We start from the raw sequence: 23,277 nt of genomic DNA, 5'->3' as shown, positions 1-23,277 counted from the left end.
CCTCTCCACCTTTATTTAACCACTCGCCCCAGGAACCTCTTTCCCTTTAGGGACCAGATGTCTTCAGAGGGCCCTGCAACTCCACGGACAGCCAGCAGAGGGCGCAAAAGGAGCAGTGGGGCCGTGCTCTGGCACTATGCCAACCTGGTGGAGCTTTTCCTGCACCACCTGCTGCTGCTGCTGCTGCTGCAGCTGCTTAGACTGTTCTGGGGCCAATAAAGGAAAAGTGTGTACAAGATGATGGTTCCTCTCCCACCTCTCCATCAGTGTTTTAGCTTTTATGATTTTTTTTTTGAGCTGAGGGCCTCTACCACTGAGCTAAATCCCCAACCCTTTTTATGATTTTGTTAAAGCTTTATTTATGTATTTTATGTATATCGGTACTTTGTCTGCATATACATCTGCACACCAGAAGAGGGCATCAGACAGTCGTGAGCTGCCATGTGGGTGCTGGGAATTGAACTCAGGACCCCTGGGAAAACTCTTAACCACTGAGCCATCTCTCCAGCCCCAGCTTTTATGTTTATAGTGGTTTTTATTAAAAAAAAAAAAAAAAAAAAAACCCACCACCAAGAAGGCTCTTGGTGAGTAAGGGACAGACTTGACTTTCCAAAGGTCTAAAGTAAGAGGTAAGGATTGTGGAGGTGAAATTGAGGAGCACCTTCACAGGCCTGACTCCAGCAGGGTTTGCTCTGGCTGTGTCTTCCTCCTACCATACAGCAGGTGGCTAGCCCAGGCTGAGAAACCCTTGGTGATCCCTGCCCAGCTTGGTTAAACTGTGGAGCATTAGTATTGACACATTTCAATATTCATTGAAGGACACGGGGCAGTGGTGGCCCACGCCTTTAATCCCAGCACTCGGGAGGCAGAGGCAAGCGGATCTCTGTGAGTTCGAAGCCCGCCTGGGGTACAGAGTGAGATCCAGGAAAGGCACAAAGCTACACAGAGAAACCCTGTCTCGGAAAAAAGAAAAAAAAAGAAAGAAAGAAAAGAATTACAATGAGGTCTGGAGAGATGGCTCAGCGGCTAAGAGCACTGGCTGCTCTTCCAGAGGACCTGGGTTCAATTCCCAGCAACCACATGGCAACTCACAACTGTCTGTTACAGACAGTTCCAGGGGATCTGACATCCTCACACCAATGCACATAAAATAAAATTAAATAAATGATTTAAAAAAATATTCATTAAAGGTATATTTCCTTTGAGCTGGGTGATCTTAGAACTCCCAAAAGCTCAAGTTTACACTTGTGAATTAACCCTAATCATATGCTCCGCATACACGTTTTGGAAAGTAAAGGAGAATGCGTTCTCTCCCTCCTCTCCCTCTTTACATTTCAGGATGAGCCCTGAGGTTTCAGGTCTCATTCCCCTTTCACTGTGTGTGTGTGTGTGTGTGTGTGTGTGTGTGTGTGTGTGTGTGTGTGTGTACCTATGCATGCACATATGAAGGACAGAAGACATTATATGTCCTCCTCTATTGTTCTCCACCTTACTGTTAAACACTTGTGTATGAGTGTTTTGTCTACATGCATATATGTATACTGTATGCATGCCTGGTACCTGTGGATGCCACAGGAGGGTTCATAGCCCCTGGAAATAGAGTTACAGTTGTGAGCTGTTGTGTAGGTGCTGGGAACTAAACCCAGGTCTTCTGCAAGAGTAGTAGGTGCTCTTAATTCTTGAGCCGGCTCTCCAGCCCCTCTACCCTGTTTTTTTTTTGTTTGTTTGTTTGTTTTGTTTTGTTTTGTTTTTGTTTTTTGTTTTTTGTTTTTTGAAGACTAGGTTTTTCTGTGTAGCTTTGGAGCCTGTTCTGGAACTCATTCTGCAGACCATGCTGACCTTGAACTCATAGAGATCCGCCTGCCTCTGCTTCCCGAGTGCTGGGATTAAAGGCATGCACCACCACCGCCCCGCGATCTCTACCCTGTTTTTTAAAGATGGGGTCTCTAATTGAATCTGAAGCTTGCAGCTCATTGTTTAGGAGTAGCTGGCCAGCCAGTGAGCTCCTGGGAACTTCCTCTATCCAGCCTCCAATGCCAGAATTACAGGCCTGTGTGCCGTGCTTGGCTTTTTTATGTGTATGGCAGGGTGAACTCAGATCTATCTGCTTTTATAGCAAGTGCTCTTAACCCCCAAGCCTTCTCTCCAATCCCTCGGTCCATTTTTCTATCATGATGCAGCTCGTTTCCCATCTGTCACATCCTTCAGGATCTCTCCTGCTGTAAGCCTGCAGTGGCCTTCCTATGGATGTATGATGAGGTATGGTTCTGCCTGTGCCTTGAAGGCCACCATCATCTAGCTCTTATGATTTCATTGGCTTTATTTCCTGTCACAACTATACACAGTCCCAAGTCCCAGTTTTCCCTGCCAACAAATTTTGCCAAATTTGCTTACCAAATGCTAGAATTAAAGGTGTACGTCATCAAGCTTCAGACATGCCCTCTTATGTTTGGTCAGTTGCTGAGCCCTGCTTGTCTTTTATGACCAGGCATCTCAGTCAGTAGAACTGACTTGTCCTGACTAGGGTCCCAGCACAAGCTGAGCATGGGAGTCACTACAGTTTGTGACTTTACCAAAAGTACAAGGTTTTTTTGTATGTGTAGAAGTGGGAGCAGCCTGAGACATTTTACTAGGTAGGTTGGCTTCAAAATTCACTTCTCTTGGGGCTGGAGAGACAGCTTAGCAGTTAAGACACCGGCTGCTCTTCACAGGACACGGGTCTGATTCCCAGCGCCCACATGGCGGCTCACAATTGTCTGTAACTTGTTCCAGGGGGATCTGATGCCCTTGTCTGGCCTCCCTGGGCACTGCATACATATGGGACACAGACAAACAAGCAGGTAAAACACTCATGCACCTGAAAATGAATAAACAAAGATGTAAAAAATCCAACCCTCTCGGCCCAGTTTCCCAAAGTGCTAGGATTCTAGACATGTGTCAGACCATTGGGCAAGACTGCAAGTTTTTTAAAAAAGAAATTTGTTTTTATGCTAGGTGTACAGGGGTTTTGCCTTGTATGTTTGTGCACCAGGTATGTGAGATGTCCACAGGGAAAAAAAGAGGACTTTGGATTCCCTGGATCTTGAGTTACAACCAGTTACAAACTGCTGGGTTGGTGCTGGGAACCAAACCCAGGTTCTCTGCAATGGCAGTAATAGCCCTTAACCTCTGAGCCATCTCCTCAGCCTGAAAATCCTGCAAGCTGAAATGTGCATGCACACACAAGTGCACATACAATATACACATATTCTAAAAGGTCAAGTTCACAACTCAAGAAGTTATGCAGCTATGTCTCTTGACCCCACTGGTCCCTGGGTACTTTTCTGTTTGCATACTTTTTAAAAAGTTGAAGAAGTGGGGCTGGAGAAATGAGATGGCTCAGTGGTTAAGAGCACTTATTGTGCCGGGCGGTGGTGGCACGAGCCTTTAATCCCAGCACTCAGGAGGCAGAGGCAGGCGAATCTCTGTGAGTTCGAGGCCAGCCTGGTCTGTAGAGTGAGTTCCAGGACAGCCAGGGCTACACAGAGAAACCCTGTCTCAAAACACAACAAAACAAACAAACAAACAAAAAGTACTTGTTGCTATTGCAGAAGATGTAGGTTTAATTCCCAGCACCCACATGGTCTATAACTGAGTTCTAGGGATCTGATGCCTTCTTCTGACCTCCTTAGGCACCAGGCATGCATGTGGTACACAGAAATACATGCAGACAAAACACCCATATACATAAAATAAATGTAAATAATTTTTTTTAAGTTTAAGAAGAAAGGAGCTGGGCATGGTGGAACATGCCTTTATTTATTTATTTCTTTTTTGAAGATTTGTTTATTTACTCTGTATACAGTGTTCTGCCTGCATGTATACCTGCATGACAGAAGAGGGTACCAGATATCACTACAGATGGTTGTGAGCCACCATGTGGTTGCTGGGAATTGAACTCAGGACCTCTGGAAGAGCAGCCAGTGTTCTTAACCTGTGAGCCATCTCTCCAGCTCCCAGAGTACACCTTTAATCCCAGCATTTGGTGTACAGAGTGAGTTCCCAGATAACCAGGGCTACTTAGGGAAACTCTATCTAGAAAAGCAAAAAAAAGGGGGTGGGGTGGCGGCGGGGGTGGGGGGGGTGGGGGTGGGTGGGCAGGAGTCTGGGTGATGTGGTTCAGTTGGTAGCGTGCTTATCTAGCATGCCCAAAGCCCAGCACCACATACAAACCAGTGTTGTGACACAAGAAAAAAGTTCAAGGTCATCCTTGACTCTTTAGTGAGTTCAAGGCCAACATGGGATACACAAGACAGGAGGGCTCAAGCAGGGTGAAGAGAAAGGCTTCCTCGGGTGTCCCTGCTTTGGACACATTACTGACACGCCTCACCTTCTCTTTTTTACCACAGGTTCTTGGAAGGCAAGGGCAGAACCATCTCTGTATTCTAGTCCCGCACCACTGCCCCCAACCCTGCTCCATGAATGTCCATCAGTACTTACTACAGATCAAGGCCACAGCCATCCGAAGCAGCTTAAACTGGCACTTCATGCCTGACCAGTTCTAAAGGAAAGGGAGAGAGTTCCGTCAGTTTGGGAGGAGGCCTCTCCTCTGCAAGTACACAAGAAGCCACTCCAAGAAGTACTGAGTGAGGGCTGGGGCTTAGCTGTAGAACCTTCCAGCATGGCTTTGGGATTTCGGACAATGGTAAGTTTATCCCTGTTATAAAAGGTCTTGAGCCACACAGGGCAGAGCATGTAGGTTGAGGGAGAGTGCATCTCTGTCTCCCACCTGGGATAGTGAACTCCTTGAGAGTATGATTCTTTGCTGTGGCCCATGAGTGACAAGAATTGTGGAACGGGATCCCCAGCAAAGTCAAAGTGGAACCATCAGGGTAAGGAATCATGCCCAGGAAGAATGAATGAGGATCCTACACCATCAAACTCTGGGGTCAAGTGCTCGGTTGTCGGTATCAACTGAGCCCTTCGTTCAGGCTATCTCTTCAGCTCTCTCTCTCTCTCTCTCTCTCTCTCTCTCTCTCTCTCTCTCTCACTCACTCACTCACTCACCAGGGAGCAATCACTGTTCTTGTTCAAGACAAGTTTCTCTCTCTTATACGAACAAATGTAATGAATGACCTGTTGTGTACCCATGCGTTTCCTGTCACGGAGGAGGTTCCTAATGGGGCTTCCGCACCTGAGGAGCGAGCATCAGAAGGGGAGGGAACCAGATGGCCTTCAAACAAGTCTGTCTCTCTCTTCCCCAGAGAGTCTCCGAAAACTCTGAGCCTCCAGAGTTTTCAAATAAACAGAATATAATTATTCATCTTACAAAAGGATTTCTCGCTTTACAAGAGACTCCTCCGAGGGGTCCCTTTGAGGGGCACGACTGCAGGGCATTCAAAGCATAATTCCGCTTACACAGATGCATGCACACACACATAGATGAGCCTGAGCTCTTCCTGGAGCACACTGGCCCTGGCTAAGGATGCGACCGGGCACAGGCAGGGACTTCTGTACCCTCTCATCTCCTCCATCTGTCCCGTCCGGCTGTCCAGGCCCTGCCCCCTGCTCCCCTGCTCCCCTGCGGCTGTAGTAACACGGATAAACTTCCCAGGGGCCCCAAACAGTGGTGAGTGGAGGAAACGGGACTCGGGGAAGCTGCAGAGAAAACCATTTTTTCTTAAAGAGGATTTGCTCTAAGTATTCTAATGTATTAACATTGTGAACAAGCTTTAACTTGTAGGAGTTTCATTTTCTTAAGATAAAGAAAAGGGTTCCATAACACACACACACACACACACACACACACACACACACACACGCACACGCACACGCACACACACACACAAAGGGTGTGTGTAGTGAAGCACTCCTTTAATCCCAGCATTTGGGAGGCAGAAGCAGCCAGAGCTCTGTGAGTTCAAGGCCAGCCTGGTCTACAGAGTGAGTTCTAGGTCCTCCAGTTCTACACAGAGAAACCCTGTCTCAAAAAACCAAAAGGAAGAGAAAAGCGCTCCTCTGCTCCATTCACTCAGACACTGTTCTGTGTTTTCTACAGTTGACGACTGTGTGTACATCCGCACTGTGGTGATGTCATGTAAACTTGGAAAAACCAAATGTACAATTATAGATTTTTAAAAAACTTGTCAGCTGGCTCGATGGATTGCCGCCAAGTATGAGCTGCAGGACCTACATAGTGGAAGGGGAGCTTACTCCAGAAAATTGGCCTCTGACCTCTCCACATGCACCAGGGCACACGTGCTGGCCAGCGCCATACACACATCAGTGGATAAAACAAAAAGTTAAATAAGGAGTATTTTTTTTTTTTTTTTTTTTTTTTGGTTTTTCGAGACAGGGTTTCTCGTGTAGCTTTGCGCCTTTCCTGGAACTCACTTGGTAGCCCAGGCTGGCCTCGAACTCACAGAGATCCTCCTGGCTCTGCCTCCTGAGTGCTGGGATTAAAGGCGTGCGCCACCACCGCCCGGCAAATAAGGAGTATTTTTAAATGTACTGTTTACACAATACCCCTTTGGTAACTCCTTTTGCTAACTGCTTTGTAAATCACAAGTGCTTTGTATTCAATAAACTTAAATTCTTTCCAATTAGAAGAGGAGGAGGATCAGCTAGTACTTGGAAGGCTGGCGGATGGCAACTTCCAGGCCAGCATGGGAAACACGTTGAGACCCTGTCCACACACAACAAGCCCTTCTTCATTCGTGAGGTGGGCTGCACACGGCCCCTCTTGAACCAGCATGTCTAACATCTGCTTGATGGATGTTCTACTTAGAAGCAGATGGCAGAGTAGCACTGGACTACGAATGTCTGTCACAGCACCTTACAGGGGTCAGAGAGTCTCATGGAGCCAGTATTCCCTGAAGTGAGCCTCCTGCCTGCCGCAGCGGGAAGGCGGTGGGTCACATGGCCTTACGAAGAAAGAAAGAGTTTGGTAGATAGCGAGGTGCTGGCCGCTGCCAAGGAGTGTGAGTGCTCTTGACGCCACTGGCCTGCACATGGAATGGTTCATTATATTATTATTACGATGGGGTGTCAAGGAGGCAGGATGGCCGGAGAGCTTCCTTAGTGAGTATGAGACCCTGGGTTCTACTCCCAGGAGAAAGAAAAAAGAGGGAAGCAGGGAAGGAAGAAGAAAAAGGAAGAAAGGAAAAGTTATAAAGAAGTAAGTTTTGGCCGGGCGGTGGTGGCGCACGCCTTTAGTCCCAGCACTCAGGAGGCAGAGGCAGGCGGATCTCTATGAGTTCGAGGCCAGTCTGGTCTACAGTGTGCGTTCCAGGACAGCCAGGGATGCACAGAGAAACCGTGTCTCAAAACAAACAAATAAGCGAATAAATAAATCTAGAGTCCAAATGATCCAGGACAGAGTGGAAGCTCTGCTTTACCGAAGCACCATTTAGGTCAGAACCACGGGTTTGTTCCCTTTGTGTGTGTGTGTGTGTGCGCGCGCGCGCGCGCGCGCGCGCGCATGTTTGTTTTGTTTTGTTTTCTGTTTTTTTTGTTTTTGACACAGGGTCCAGGTATCCCATGCTGGTCTCAAATTCACTCTGTAGCCACAAGATGCCCTCAACTCCATGTCTTCCTGACATTACATGTGCGGCTTCCAGCCTATTAGCTTCATGAGTACGCAAACCTGCCTGGCCCCAGCTGTGAGCGAGCGCTGAAGACTGCCAGGTGGTTCCAGTCTAACCCTGCGCATGCACTTTAGGGAAGAAGGTGAGGATGGATCCAGGATGGCCACTTCAAGATCCCTGGGAGGTTAACAAGCAGATGGTCCTCCCGGTCCACAGCTCTGTCAACCACCCTCTAAGAGACAGTGAGACATTTCATCTGCCTTTGCTATCTACCCAGCTGCTCCTGGAGCTGAGGGAATCCCAGTGAGTTGTAATCTCCCAGCAGCGAAGGGGTTAAACTAGAAAGTCTTCCCTGGCCATTTCACGACCCATTATTCCCTCCAATAACAGGAGTGCAGTGAAGCACCAGGAGAGAAAAGGAGTCTCACTCAGCAGGCACACTGCTGCTATAAATGTGGAAGAGCCTAGGGAACCAGACCTTTCCAAGGCCCTTTAATTTCCTTCTTTCCCACAGCCTCACAGAGTGAGCCCGTGGCTCAGCCACCGAGAACAAGAAGGTAACCAGTCGCCTTGATAACATGTTCACCCAACCAATTAAGAGCACTTTCCTAGCATGAGTGAGGCCTTGGGTTCAATGCTCAGTACAACACACACACACACACACACACACACACACACACACACACACACACACACACAGACCCACACAGACACACCACACAACACAAAAGCAGGACATACAAATCACTCCTGATGTATCTGTCCTACAAGAGGCTATTCCTTTAATCACATAAACCTTATGGCAGAGGTTTTTCTTTGTTTTTAGCAGTTATCTTTCTTGAGCTTAAACAATGAAATTCAATTTGCAAAGATTTGGCTCTCAAATATTTTATGAAATCATCTAAGACACGGCAAAGTGTAAGTAAATACCTTGCATATTTAAAAATGGAACTCTGGCTTATGGGCCCCAGCAGCAGGCAATTAATAAATTATTCAATCAGGTGGATCTTTCTATTTCCAGTGTTTAAAATAAGAAATCTTGATTGAAAGCCTCTTTGTAAGCCACATCTTTGGTTGAGATATTTTCTGACTTTAATTCTTTGGTGTAAACTAGAAATTATACACACACACACACACACACACACACACACACACACACACACATTCACACACACACACACACACTTTCAGGGTATATTAAATCTGTGGTGTGTGTGTGTGTATGTGTGTGTGTGTGTGTCTACGTGTCTGTGCATGTGAGTGAAGGCACATGTGTGCCAGGTATACATGTGGAGGTCAAGGACAACCTCCTGCTCCCACTTGGTTTAGTCAGGGTCTCTTACTGTTTGCTGCTTGGTTTTCCAGTCTGGCCGGCCCATGAGCTTCTGGAGAGTCTCCTGTCCCACCTCCCGTCTCACTGGAGGAGCACTGAGATCACAGGCCTGTGCTACCACATCCAGCTCTACATGGTCCTGGGGATCTGAACTCAGGTCCTATGTGTTTGCCGACAACCCTTTACCCACTGAGCCAGCTCTCGGCCCCTTGCTTTGTTTTTGAGACATGGTCTTGCTATGTAGCCCAGGCTGGCCTTGAACTTCCAAAGGACCTGGTTGCTCTTCCAAAGTCCCAGCACCCACATGGCAGCTCACAACTGTCTGCAATTCTAGTTACAGGGGATTCTGACGCCCTTACAAAGACAAGCATGCAAGCAAAACACCAACTCACATAAAAAAAGAAAAAGAAATTTTTTTTCTGATTTCTCTGTAGATAGGAAACATAATTCATACATTAAAAAAATCATAGAGAAGGCAGCCAGGATGACTCAGCAGGTAAAGGCATCAGCAGCCAAACCTGAGTTCAATCCTAGGGAACCACAGGATGGTTCCTAAAGGGACTCTCCAAAGTTGTCCTTTGACGTCCACGCTTGCACTGTGGCACACGTGTCCCCCTCCCCCGCCACTCCAGCCCCACACAAAATAAAACACAAATGTAATAAGTTATATACATGTATGCGCATGCATATATACACACAGGTTCTCACTGCTGAGTGGTGGTTTGCCATGTGGAAAGCGTGTTCTGGTTTGTTCACGTCTTCGTAACAACCGCCTTATGAGAGCAGTTGGAGTCCCCAAGGTTCACAGTGACAGACTCGGCCATCAGATGTCTCTCAAATCTAGATTTCCTGACTGTCAAATCCATAGTTTTTCTGCCTTTTACTTTGATGAGATGCTGTCTAATGAATAAACACTCCACTCTCATTTTGGAAGTAAATCAATAAATAATCTACATTAGGTTAGAGAATATAAAATTGCTAACATTTAAATACTCCCCAACCACAATAATGGTATTTTCTTTTCTTTCTTTCTTTCTTTCTTTCTTTCTTTCTTTCTTTCTTTCTTTCTTTCTTTCTTTCTTTCTTTCTTTCTTTCTTTCTTTCTTTCTTTCTTGAAACAGGATCTCTCTATGTAGCTCTCGCTGTCGTGGAACTCGATCTGTAGACCACATTAGCCTCGAACTCCCAGAGATCGAACTGCCTCTGCCTCCCAAGTGCTAGGATTAAAGGTGTGTACTATTTCAAATGGGTTGACCTGATACATCTCAGCACTGACCTAATATGGGCAAAGACAGACCCTTGATGAGGGGAAACTAACCTTTATCATGAGAATAAGCCTTCTTCGGTGTCCACAGGCACAACACAACTCTCTAGGGTGGCCCATTACAGCCAACTCCAAGGACTAGCAGCTCCCAGGAGGCAGGCAGGGAGCTGCTTTCTTCCGGGAAGGCCTAGGGTTTTAAACGGGACCGCTCATCTCCATGGCCATGGGTTGCTCTCCAGACAGAAGTGTAAACTGAACAAAGCTGTTTCACAGGTCCCTGGGCGCCTGTGGCCAGCCCTTCAGTGTTGAGTGGACTCTTTCCCCCATGGGAACTTCTGGGGTAGCACAGCTGCACCTCATGACGTAGGGAGTGGGCAGCTCTTCATAAAGCCCTGCCTTTTCCTTCTTTCCTGTGTTCTCATTCCACTGGGCCTGCTCATCCCCCCACCATCCCCATCCCCATCCCTATCTTGCAGGAATGGGAGGGAGGAGGTCAGTACTTTCTCCTCCAACGGAGAGGAATTGGGGCAGGGGGAGGGTGGAGGAGGCAGAATTCAGAGGAATAGCTGTGTCTGAGGAAAGACGGCATTGACAGAGAATGACCCATTTAAAAGGGCCCTGTGAGGCCGCCCTGTGCACACACACCGACCCTCAGCGGCTGTCTGGGTAAACAGGAACACACCCGAACCCTTACACTCAGACACCATTTCCCACACCCACCTGCAGTCTCTCTACTAGCACACACTGGAAGTTGCCAGGATTTAGCTCAGTAGCAAACGTAGTACCTCGGCATCCCCCACTCACACCTCACCAAGGGGGCGGGAGTGAAGAGAAGAGGGTAGTTAGTGTTCAGAGCAGCAGCAGGGAGAATGGGAGGACTGATCTAGAAAGCAGGATTCCAGTCAGGTAGGCGGGCGGCCAGCACTCGAGGGGCTGAAGCAGGTGGAGTGCCACAAGTTTGGGTCAGCCTGGACTACGCAGGGAGTTCCAGGCCAACCTGGGATAGCCCTACCCCCAAAAGAGAGGAAGAGAGGGAGGGAGGGAGGGAGGGAGGGAGGGAAGGAAGGAAGGAAGGAAGAAGGGAGGGAGAGAGAGAGAGAGAGAGAGAGAGGGAGGGAGGGAGGGAGGGAGGGAGGGAGGGAGGGAGGGAGAGAGAGAGAGAGAGAGAGAGAGAGAGAGAGAGAGAGAGAGAGAGAAGGGAGAGAAGACAGATTCCGCACTAGGAAGACTGAGGTAGGACTGAGTTCCAGGACATCCTAGGCTACATGGCAATGACCTGCTTAGCCGAAAAACAAAAACCCAGAAATAACCATGGGAGAATGTAGAGACTCCAAGAGACTTCTGCCACCAAGCGTCACGGTTGCCATGTGGGAGGGAAAAGGTGACAAGCAGCAGGAGCAGGAGGGGGCTCATCGAGAAGCTGTAACCTTTCTGGATCCTTCCACCAAATTTTATAGGCAACATGAGTATGTCAGGCACAGAGGAACAGATGTGGAACGTAGAGGCTCCTAGGCCAATGTGGGTGTGAGGCAGGACAGCCCCATTGGAGAGGCCTCTGTCTGCCCCTAAACTAGACAAGCTTCCTAACACGGGGGCTTCAACACACCCATTGGGAGGCCCTATTTAGTTGAGCCTACCTGGGTTCTTTTGTAAGGAATAAGGAACTAAGTTAATATTTGTTTTAAGTGTTGATTTAAATTTTTTTCTCAACTATTGCAAAGCACGTGACCTGGCTGGCCTGGGCCACCTTTTAGGAGTGGGCAGCAGGGATTCGGACCTAGGTTGCTTATCTCCTCGGGCCATGCTCATATCCTTACCACTGTATTGCAAAGAGGATGGGGGGAAAGACAGCGGGACCCTGACAGTGTGAGGGGCTGGAGTAGGGGCAACACCCGGCTGACGGTCAGGAGGTGTGGAGTCCGGGCTTGACTTTGGGCAGATCACTTTCTCCCACAGGTCTCTTTTCTACTGGAGAAGTTGGATGACATTAAGGCTCTCTTACTTAGGGGTGCCTGTGTGTGTGCTGTGTGTGTGCTGTGTGTGTGTGTGTTGCATGTGGAATTGTCAAACCTGGAGCCCACTGATTTGGCTAGGATGGCTTGCAGTAGCAAACTGTGGGTGTCGGCCTCCCCAGCACTGGGGTTACAGGTGTGCATCATCACCATGCCCAGCTTTTTAGGTGGCTACTAGGGATGCAAACTTGGGTCCTCATGCTTGTGTGAAAAGCACTTTATGGACTGGGTTATCTCCTCAGCCCCAAAGTCCTCTTACTTTGCACAGTCTATGACGAAGAATTCTAAAGACCACGTGGTCTAGCTGTGCTGGATAGTTCTATATCGACTCGACACAAGCTACAGCCATCTGAGAGGAGGGAACCTCAATTAAGAAAATGCCTCCATAAGATTGGGTGTAGGGGCCTGGAGAGATGGCTCAGTGGTTAAGGGCACTGGCTGCCCTTCCAGAGGTCCTGCGTTCAATTCCCAGCAACCACGTGGTGGCTCACAGCCATCTATAAGGGGATGTGATGCCCTCTTCTGTCTGATACACTCTTCCATCATGCAGGCATACAAGCAAATAGAGCACTCATATACATAAAATAAATAAATATTAAAAAAAAAAAAAAGATTGGGTGTAGATTAGCCAGTGGTGGTGGCACACAGCTTTTAATCCCAACTATCAGAAAGCAGAAGCCAGTGTGGATCTCTGTGAGTTCAAAGCTAGCCTGGTCCACAGAGAGGGTTCCAGGACAGCCAAGGTTACACAGAGAAACTCATCTTGAACCACCCCTCCCCTGCAAAAAAAAAAAAAAAAAAAAAAAAAAAAAAAAATGGATGTAGGTAAGACTGAGGGGCATTTTATTAATTAGTGATTGATGGGGGAGGGTCCAGCCCATTGTGGGTGGTGCCATCGCTGGGCTGGTAGTTCTGGGTTCTATAAGAAAGCAGGCTGAGCAAATCATAACGAGCAAGCCAGTGAGCAGCTCTCCTCCACGGCTTCCGCATCCTCTCCTGCCTCCGGGTTTCTGCCCTACTTGGGTTCCTGTGCTAACTTCCTTCACTGAGGAAGAGTGATGTGGAAGCGTAAGCCAAACAAACTCTTTTTCTCCCCAAGTTGCTTTCGGTCATGGGGTAGGGAAACGGGCACACTTGCAGGCCAAGCATGGCTGGAGAAAATAGAAACTCAGGTCCCGCTGAAATGGGTCTCTGCAAAGACCCAGGCCTGAACCACGCTCCGGCCAGGCTGAGGGAACTATGGGGGATTAATGTCCGAGCCCAGCGATGACAGGGGAGAGACAGGGCAGATCCACAGGGAACAGGGGCTGCTCACCATGACAATGTTGGCTAGGTGGGCAGAGACGAGCGCATACACCCCTCCGGAAGAGCCCACAACAGGTGCGGTCATGTCAGCCACAGACACAGCCAAGGAGCCTGGCAGAGAGATTGGAAACCATCAAGAAGGTGGGAGCCACTGGGCAGCCCAGCCCTGGCCCTTGCTGTCCGCCACCAGAGCAGAGGCTATTCCACAGCAAGAGGCTCCATCCTTCCCTTTTGATGCCACGCTGCCTCGTGGCTTCTTCCGGACTGTCCAGAAGACCTGTGTATGGAGGAATGACCCCCGGGGTTCAGCCTTCTCATTGTACTGATGGGGAACCAAGATTCAAAGGAAAAGTCTGACTGGCCCCAAGTGGGACCGATTCCAAGCCCAGGTCATCTGCCGTCAGCATCATCCGGTGGTGACAAGAAGCAGCCACAGGGGACAGAAGGTGTTCCACTCGGGGTAGGCAGAGTACAAACATTTCTCCCTCCTACCCTCAAGGTTCATTTCCACCCTGAAGGCCAAGCTTGGAGGCCGGTGCTAACACACTCACCACAGACACAAGGGAAGAGTCTCATCCCAGCACCGGAACCAGGATTTGAATCCTGCTCTGCCCTCCCCCACCCCGCCCTCATGGCCTTACAGAAGCTAGTCATCATTCTATCACAAAGCAGTTCCTGAAAACCGGCACTGATCAAAACCCCTGCTCTTGGCTTCTGTGGCGGCCACTTCCCACGTTAGTTCAGAGGTGGCCTCTGCCTCCTTCCACCTCTCCTTCCTCAGCTGAATCTATAAAGCTGCTCAGCTTCACCTCCCACCTCCTGTCAGCCACGCTAAAGCACAAAAGGCCCACGGGATCTCCCAAGTGGGGCCTCTCTGGAGGGAGGATGTCCTTGAAAAGTCCAGAGAGTGATGATATCACACTCCAGTGGGGGGAGGGAGGGGGCAGTTCTGTGGCTGTTGGTGTGTGTGTGGGATGACAAACTTTGGTCCTAGGAGGGAAGCTGGGCAGGGAGGAGATGGGAAATTTATTGTTCTGGTCGCATTTAAGTGTGATCAATGCTTTGGCTTCCAGGGAAGGACACAGGAAACTAAAAATAACCAGGAGGTAGGGCCCAGGGCACAGAGGGTGAGGAGCGGCTGGCCTGGGTGAGCAAGCAGAAACCTCGGTTGGAAAACGCCTGCGGGCTCTGGAGTCAATTAGCTGCTCCAGGGAGAAGGCTGGAGAGAGGAGGAAGAGGCTGAGAGCCCAAATCTGCAAGTCCTCCTAAGGTGGGGGCCCACAACTTAGGAGCGAGTTCCTGAACCAGGACCATCTGGATGGAGACAGAGAGAGAGAGGCCCCCTGGGAGCACCGTTGACCACCTGCCTCTCGGCATTCCCTCTCCAGGTCCCGATGACCCACTGTTGCTATGTGATGTCTCAGAAAAACTGAAACAGACAAACCCCAAGCTATCATGACCCGGGGACTCACAAGTCCTTCTCCCAGTCCATGGCAACTGGGAATCTCCCTTTACCTCTGTCAAATCTTTCTTTTTTTTCAGCTTTAATTGGTATCTAACTACTGTCAGATAACTTTCTCCCTTTATTGGCCTGTCCACAGGGTTCAGCCATAAATATCCCAAAGCAGGGGGCCTTGGGTGGGGGTGGGGGACCCCAGGGTAGCAAACAGGCAGCAGGATCTGCATGACAAAAGATTCCCACGCTCTCCTGGCCGCCGGTTGAGGGCTGCATTGCAGGAGAGAGCCGCAGGGCCAGCTGCCCCTGCCAGCTCCTCATTAATTACTGTTTGCAGCGAGCGAGCCCCAGCTCCACCCAGCTGGTCCCTTTCGTCTCTCCGACAGACCAACGCAACTTGGCCCCTTCTCGGGGCTCCAGAGCACTCCACCAGCGCCAGAGATGCATCAGGGCAGCCTCCGGGGGACAGAAGGGCCTCACTCGCCCTGTATTTAGAGTCTTGACCCTCGGGCCAGGGGCCAGCTAGGAATCCTGGCAAGAGTGTGGAAGGGGGGGTGGGGTGGATGAGGGATGTGACTGACCAGTTGTGTGACCTTAGGCATTGCTCATAAATTCTTTTGGCTTCAGTATTCACATATATTCTGGCCATGTGGGGTGGAGCCTGGGGAGCAAATCTGTCTCCCACAGGAGGGGGCTCCATAGTTCTTCCCAGACCAGGAATTCAATGACCCCAGGTTTGGCTGAAGATAGGGGACCGAGGCTTCGATTTTTCGATTGAGATGTAAGTATCTTTTAAAGACAGGTCATTTTTTAAAAAAAATAATTTTTAGTTTTACATGCATTGATATTTTGCCTACAGATAGGTCTGTGTGAGGGTGTCAGATCCCCTGGAACCTGAGTTATAGATAGTTGTGAACTGCCATGTGGGTGCTGGGAATTAAACCCAGGTCCTTTGGAAAAGCAGCCAGTGCTCTTAACCTCTGAGCCATCTCTCCAGCCCCGTAAAGACAGGTCTTATGTAGTCCAGGTTAACCTCAAAGTTGCTGAGATTCTCCCATTCTGCCTCCTGCGTGCTGGGATAGCAAGCATGCACCTCATTTTATAACCTTATCACCTTCCAAGACTCTCCTAAGGTCCACGCATCAGCTGGGGCCTGGAGAGACTGGCTGGGACCAAAGGACACAGGATCTGTGCATACAGGGCAGTAAAAGCCATCAAGGGAGACTGTAGACCAGGCAAGAGTCCTTCATAACCTGCTACAAAAGTCCTGGCGGACAGGTCCATAAAGTCAGGACAACTCTCGTGAAGGTGGTAGGGACAGAAGCCAGGAAGACACTGACAAGCTGGAAGGCCACACCTCTGCACAGCACAGACCAGCACAGACCAAGGGGGGTTGGTTCTCAAAACATATTCTGGGTCCATGCCCTTGTGCAGGTGAAGTGGTGGCCTCGCCATCAAGGCGCAGCTGTGGTGGGAAATTTCAGCCTGAGAATTTTGAAGGCAGGTGTTCTCCAACATCTCCCTTGGCCATCATGAAAAACTCAAATTAACACTGGCAGAACATTTCCCTCTAAGCAATGTTTCTTTATTTATTCATGTAGTCTTTCATCTACCCTACAAATATTTATTACCTAACAGATGCTGAGCTCTAGGGATGCATACCGGCTTCTACAAACTCTGCAATAAAACGCTGCTGATACACATAGGTGCTGTGTTTGTTTGTTTGTATTTGATGTAGTATTTCACGTAGCTCAGGGTGGTCTCACAGTCACTATATAGCCAAGGATGACCTTGAACTCCTGGTCCTCCTGCCTCTACCTCCCAAGTGTTTCGATTACAGACGTGTGACCACACGTTCTGCTAAGACAGCGGCTTTAAAAGATTGTCAGTGACGTCACTGCTCATATCCAGTGTTGGTCCCAGGAGCTGGTTCAGTGCACAGGGCTCTACTCTAATTTGATTACTTAGAAGAGTTGATTCCACCTTTCTGAATGGTTTGTACAATGGGAGTGACAGTGGATACCTTACGGACCTTATAAAATCATGACGTGTATTGGTGATGACACACAAGGCCGCTACTCCAAGCCTGAACTCTATATATGTGCTCTGGTAGTTAGCCATCACTCGATAAAACAGGATAGCCTTGGGTTTGCAATACCTGAACTGGGCAGGGATGAAAGCAGGGCCAGATACTGATCAAGGCCTCGACTGGTTTCTGACAGATTTTTCTGCAAAGGCCTGCCTTTTGATTCTCATGTGTTTACCGGGCAATCTTCGGGGTCACAGAATCTGTGTGGGAACCCCTCTCTTACAAGCGGAATCTTCCTGGGCAGACCACTTGTTCCTCTAAACCCTGGCTTCTGGTTTTTGTTTTATTGTTGCTCTCTCACAATGTAGCCCACACTGGCCTGGGACTTCTGATCCTCTCCGAAGCACTGGCATTACGGGAGCGTGAGCCTCAGGCTCTGTATCCACACCGGGTAGAGAAGTGTAGCTACTGGCCACGTGGCTTGGTGGTGAGGACGCCATACACACTGGTCATGGATAAGGACTAGCTCTCTAGCCAAGGTCTAACTGTCTGTAAGGGATCCCCTCTGGGGATCCAGAGGGACAGCAGTGTAGGGAGATCAACCCACTCAATTGTGGAGGTCAATGACATGATTTGTAGTGACCAGAAAGCCCTCCGGCCTGGCTCGATGGCTCAGGCACATCGCCGTGTGCCCTGGGCTCCGAGTGGCAGCCTCACAGGCTCATATGTTGGTGATGTGCCTGGCTTCTGTCTGCACCTTCCTACTCTGCACTGACATCACTGGGGGAGGGAGGCTCGCATCGTCTCTCCACTGTGTCATCCACTCTGGGTGAGGGCTGAGTCATTTGGAACCTCACTGCTCACTGCTGTCTTCCGAGTTATTGTCGTGTGTGTCGTCCCCCCCATCCCCCCCCGCGTCCCCCCCAGGTCTAATTGACTAACTGCAAGTGTTACAAGTGCCTTCCCGTTCCTTGTCACTTAACATCTGGGACTCTGGGGAATCTAGGTGGGGAACGTACATCCATAAATCCCCAGGTGACACATGGTGTGTGGGTGGCTGAGAGAGTCTGGAGGAACCTGGAGGTGCTCACTAGACCTCTGTTAAGGACACAGTTGGTGCTGGATTCAGGGAAAGGCCGGTAAGGGTCTAAGGGGCAAGGATCTGGGCGCACAGAGAAGTGCCAGAGACACTGCTGGGAGGGAGGGTCTCCCCAGCACCAGGGTCTACACACTGGCAGGCGAGCCCGCCGGAGGTAGAGTGGGATTCTCCCTGCTCTGGTGACTTCCATCGCTGCCTGCCTGTTGTTTACAAGGTCAAGGCTGCCCAGCTCTCTTGATGACAACTTTAATGCCATTCAGAAAGGATTAAGATCTTAAACACACACACACACACACACACACACACACACACACACACACACACACACACACACACACAGCTCCCTTGGGCCCCGCTGTCAAGCTGAGGAGCTGAGGCGGCAAGGCTTTAACAGGCAGCAGGAAAGTCGGGGGCATCACGAGGGAGGTCTGACGCTCAGAGGCTGGGCTGCAGTTACCTTCCCTGGAGAAAGCGCCCTCCTGCTCAACTCATGTGTTCCAACTCCCCGCCAGGCACACAGACTTCTCCCACCAGGAGGATCCACTACCTCCTGGGCCAGACTGTCCTGTCCTCATAGGGTCAATCAAGGGATCCTCTGGGTAGAAGAAAAAGCTCCCTATGGGTGCAGATAGGCCTTGGCCAAAGAGCTGCCTGGCTACATCCAGACCACCGGTGTCCCTCTTCACCTTGCCCAGTAGAAGGAACCTGTTGTCACATGTGTGGCCTCCACACGACAGGAGGCAGGCTCTCAGTAGCTCTGTCTACAAGCTTGAGGGGACCAAAAGGACCAAGGGATTTCCCCCAGGCTTCCACAGCTACCGGAACACACCTCCCTGTCTGGTGTCTGCGGGAAATCTGCCTGGAGGACAATCCAGAGTCAGGAACCTTGGAGATGCCCGGGAAGCCTGGGCTCATACCACCCCAGGGATCTCCTCCGGCCTACCCTGGGGAAGAGCACCGCGGGGCCCACCAGCCTACCTGCCACAACGCCGGCCACGTAAACAAGCCCAATTCGGGTGGCTCCATGCACCATCTCCAGGGGCACGCCTACCAGCAGCTGCAGCACCACGTTGAGTCCTAGGTGTTCGACCCTGTGACAGACACACTCATTAACTCACCTGACAAATGCTGTGTGCCCTGAGACTGGGGGGCCAGGAGGGTGCAAGGCGGCACCAGCTTTGCCTGTGAGCAGCTCCTGGGCTGGGGAGGGGATGATTGCCATGGAAAAAGATTCCTTCCAGCTGGGACAGAATACACATAAGGGGCCTGGTGGTAACAGGTAGTCTGCCTCTGCAGTAGTGACAGGGACTAGCCATGCCCAGGACCTAGCAGCCTCAGGAGCTAACATGGACGATGCCAAGGTTCAGAGAGTGGCAGTGAGTGGTTTAAAGTCACAGCCCGGGTGTTTGACCAGTTTGACCTGGGCCGTTCACCAGCTCCGGGATCACTCTGGTCTTTCACCATACCTACAAGCACTACGGAGCCGGAAATCAAAGATAGTCTCAAAACATCTTGAAACATTGTAACTTAGCAATGCAACATTTTCTCTTAAAGTTTTAAATAGAGAAAAGTTCTCCCATCTGGTGTGAGAAGGGGTCCACCCGCTCTACTCACTCCAAACTTCTCAGGGCTGGGAGAGGGACCCCGGGCTTTCTTGCCCTGGCACAGACTGTGATGGGAAATGAGCAGTTTCAATAAGTCAGTCCTTTACTTGGCTTGTGGGAGCAACCTCACACACAAATTAAGAACAACTCTGGTGGCAGGTTGGTCACATGACCCTTTTTGCTTTCTTTGGCCACTGGGAAACAGAACATTTCAACCTGCCTCTGGGAAGTGCATAGAACTATACCGTTAAATGTGTGGGCCAAGCCCATTGCTGGCTCTGGGCACCCTACCCTCTCTGTTTCTCCTTCCCACAAACAGTAACCGACAGTGTGTTTGGTATGGGCTGAGTTTCAAGGAGCTATCACAAATCTGCATTCAAGTCAATAAAAATAAACTGAAAACTTAATTCCAGAGTTTGGGGCTCAGTGTTAGGACACTTGCCTATCCAGAGACCCTAAGTCCAATCCTCAACACTGTAAAAAAAAAAAAATTAGTTTTAAAATATGCATATGTAAGAGGAAAAGAAAGTAAAGATAGAAAGAAAAAAACAAAAGAAAAGAAAAAATAAGAAAAAAAGAAAAAAAACAAAGAAACAAAAAAAGAAAAAATAAATAAATAAAATAAAAAATAAAATATGCATCTGTAAATGTATATATAAAATGCTCATATATATATCATGTAATAACTTCACCCCAGGTAGGCAGGCCGCTCACTCACTCTCCTGCAGGGTCCGTGGGGAGACAAACTCACCCTGCATGCATGAAGATGTATGTCACATAGCGCCAAGCCTGTGCGCGGAGCTGCGGGTGGTAAACCAGAGAGTTCTTCAGGTACCGGGGATGCGTCACCTGCAGCACAAACTGATCCAGGAGGACCCCGTTGTACAGGAACAGGGCAACCTAGACGAAGCAGAGCGGACAGGCCAGTTACTAGGCACAAGACGGCCCCGGATGGTGTTCCTGACGGGCACTGGGGACATGACAGGAGACTGCTATCCCACCTGAATGACAGGTGCCCATAGCCAGCACCCACTTACCAGAAAACATCCCTCATTCCACGTCTGTCTGATACGTGCGTGTGATGGGGTCATTTGATCTCTTTGTCTATGCCTCCTTGACAGGCATAATTTTAAATCTTAATTTTAGTAAAACCTTACTCTCCCATTTTATATAGGTTTTCTTAAACAACAGCAACAAAACAAAACCAAAACTAAAAAAAAAAAAAAAATTTAGAAAACACTGTGGTAGAACAGACATAAAATTTAGCAACTGTAAATTTTTGTTGCTGTTGTTGTTTTTCGTTTTTTGAGACAGGGTTTCTTTGTGTGGCCCTGGCTGTCCTGGAATTCACTCTGTAGCCCAGGCTGGCCTCGAACTCACAGAGATCGGCCTGCCTCTGCCTCCCAGAGTGCTGGGATTAAAGGCATGTGCCACCACCGCCTGTCTGAAAGTTCTTCTTATTTATTTATTTAGTGTAAGTGTGTGTGGTGTATGTCCACCCACGTGTGCCACGGCGCACCTGTAGACAGCAGAGAATTTGCAGGATTTGATCTTTTTGTCTACCATGTGGGTTTCAGGGACGGAACTCAGCGCCAGGACCAGCAGCAAGTGCCTTCACAGCTGCGCCGTCTTGCCAGCCTACATTTAGCATCTCAGGCAGGTTTCAGCACACAGGCGAATGGCACCAAATACGTTCTTGCGCTACCCTCTCTCTTGCCTCTTCACCAAAGTCCTTCATCATGCAAAACTGAAACCCTGTACCCACGAACAAGAGCTGCCCTTCCCTGCAGTTGCTGGCCCTCCTTGCAGTTCCCCCAATCACCACCTCTAGGGTCCGCCTCCAACATGCCTATCTATCCGGATGCTTCATGCAGCTGAGACCTGAGTGTGGAGAGGCCCTGCACAGTACTCCTCCTTCTGTGACTGGCTTATGTTATTATTTGATTTTATTTTTTCAGTTTTTCAAGACAAGGTTTCTCTGTGTAGCTTTTGTTGCCTGTCCTGGATCTCACTCTGTAGACCAGGCTGGCCTCGAACTCACAGAGATCAGTCTGCCTCTGCCTCCCGAGTGCTGGGATTAAAGGTGTGCGCCATCACTACCTGGCTGACTGACTTTTTTATCCCCAACTGGCTTAAAGTGTACCTTCTCAAGGATGACCTGCATTATGTCACATGTCAGTTTCCTTTTTTTTTTTCCTTTTTATGATACAAGGCCTTGCTAGGTAGCCCAGGTTGACCTAGAATCACTATACAGCCCAAACTGCTTGCTAACTCACAATCCTCCTGCTTCAGCATCCCAAGGGCTAGAATCACAGGCACAGCCTACCGTGCGCTGAGCAGAACTAGGCAGTTCCATTGTATGTATCTGCCTCTCTGACACCGCTCTCTCTGTCAGTGGGAACGTGGATGGCTGCCATCTTCTTGCTTTTGAGAATATCTCTGTGAACCAGGTGGACAAGTAGCTCCTACTTTTAACTTCAAAGTGGAATTGCCACAGTATACGGTAATCTTAAGGTTAAAAATTTTAAAGCTATCATTATTTGAAGTCGGACGAGGTGGTGCACACCTTTAGTCCCAGCACTCGGGAGGCAGAGGCAGGCGGATCTCTGTGAGTTCCAGGCCAACCTGGTCTACAGAGTGAGTTTCAGGACAGCCAGGGCTACACAGAGAACCCATCTCAAAACAAAACAAGTTATTATTCTATGTGCATTTTTATTTTGTCTGCAATCATATCTGTGCACCACATGTGTGCCTGCCTCCCAAGGAGGCCAGAAGAGGGCGTCAGGTACTTAGACCTGGAGTTACAGATGGTTGTGAGCCACCATGTAGTAGGAGCTGGGAATCCAAGGAAGAAGCAGTCAGTGCTCTTCCCCACTGAGCTGGCTCTCCAGCCCCATGCTTCATTTTCTGAAGAACGAACGGCCAGACAGTTTTCCTAGTGGCTGCAGCACCATGTTACACTCCCATCAACAGCACCCAAAGTCTCTGGTTTCTCCTTATCTTCAGCTAGGTACCACAGATGTTCATTCTTTTCAGATGACTAAGTATATTTGTTCAGGCCCTAGAAGTATGTTTACTTTGGTGGTTTCTCGGGAACTCGCTGTAAAATGCACTGCTGTGTTCCGGTGTTTATAATCAGAGCATGGGCAAAGCCATTTAAGAATGTCTGGGGGACAGGAGGTAGTAGCGCATGCCTTTATTCCCAACACTCAGGAGGCAGAGGCAGGTGGATCTCTTTGAGTTCGAAGCCAGCCTGGTTTACAAAGCGAGTCCAGGACAGGACAGCCAGGACTGTTACACAGAGGAACCCTGTCTCAAAAAAAAAAAAAAAAAGAAGAAGAAAGTTTTGGGTACCAGGCTGGGCTACCACAGTGCAGAAACCCAGGAGGGTGGGGTTTCCTTTCCAAACACAATGGCCTGAATTTGCTCTTTGTTTCTTCTCTTGCTGCCAGCTGTGGTTTCTGTAGTGTTGCTGGCAGCTCCACGTTCCTCCATCTTCTACCTTTTACAAATCAAAGACCCCGATTACTAGAGTTCTATGGAAAACAGAAGCCTCGGACTCCAAGAGAGTTAAATCAGCTGTTTGAGTATCTTCCTTTTTTTCTATATT

The 23,277-nt window shown here is 49.2% G+C and overlaps 1 protein-coding gene across 1 annotated transcript in view; it reads right to left on the bottom strand.

The window, feature by feature from the left end:
- The window catches only part of Rhbdl3 (rhomboid like 3), a 52,202-nt gene that overhangs the window by 3,777 nt on the left and 25,148 nt on the right, over window positions 1-23,277 (bottom strand). The window contains exons 5-8 of the mRNA XM_006977513.4: window positions 20,419-20,567; window positions 19,042-19,154; window positions 13,490-13,590; window positions 4,480-4,540 (exon numbers count right to left, since the gene is read on the bottom strand). Of these exons, the coding sequence (XP_006977575.1) occupies window positions 4,480-4,540; window positions 13,490-13,590; window positions 19,042-19,154; window positions 20,419-20,567 (424 nt within the window). The remainder of the gene's footprint in view (window positions 1-4,479; window positions 4,541-13,489; window positions 13,591-19,041; window positions 19,155-20,418; window positions 20,568-23,277) is intronic.

The sequence above is a fragment of the Peromyscus maniculatus genome, chromosome 8, assembly GCF_049852395.1.
Source record: "Peromyscus maniculatus bairdii isolate BWxNUB_F1_BW_parent chromosome 8, HU_Pman_BW_mat_3.1, whole genome shotgun sequence".
Classification (NCBI taxonomy): Eukaryota; Metazoa; Chordata; class Mammalia; order Rodentia; family Cricetidae; genus Peromyscus; species Peromyscus maniculatus.
This window is presented reverse-complemented; position numbering and strand designations above follow the sequence as displayed.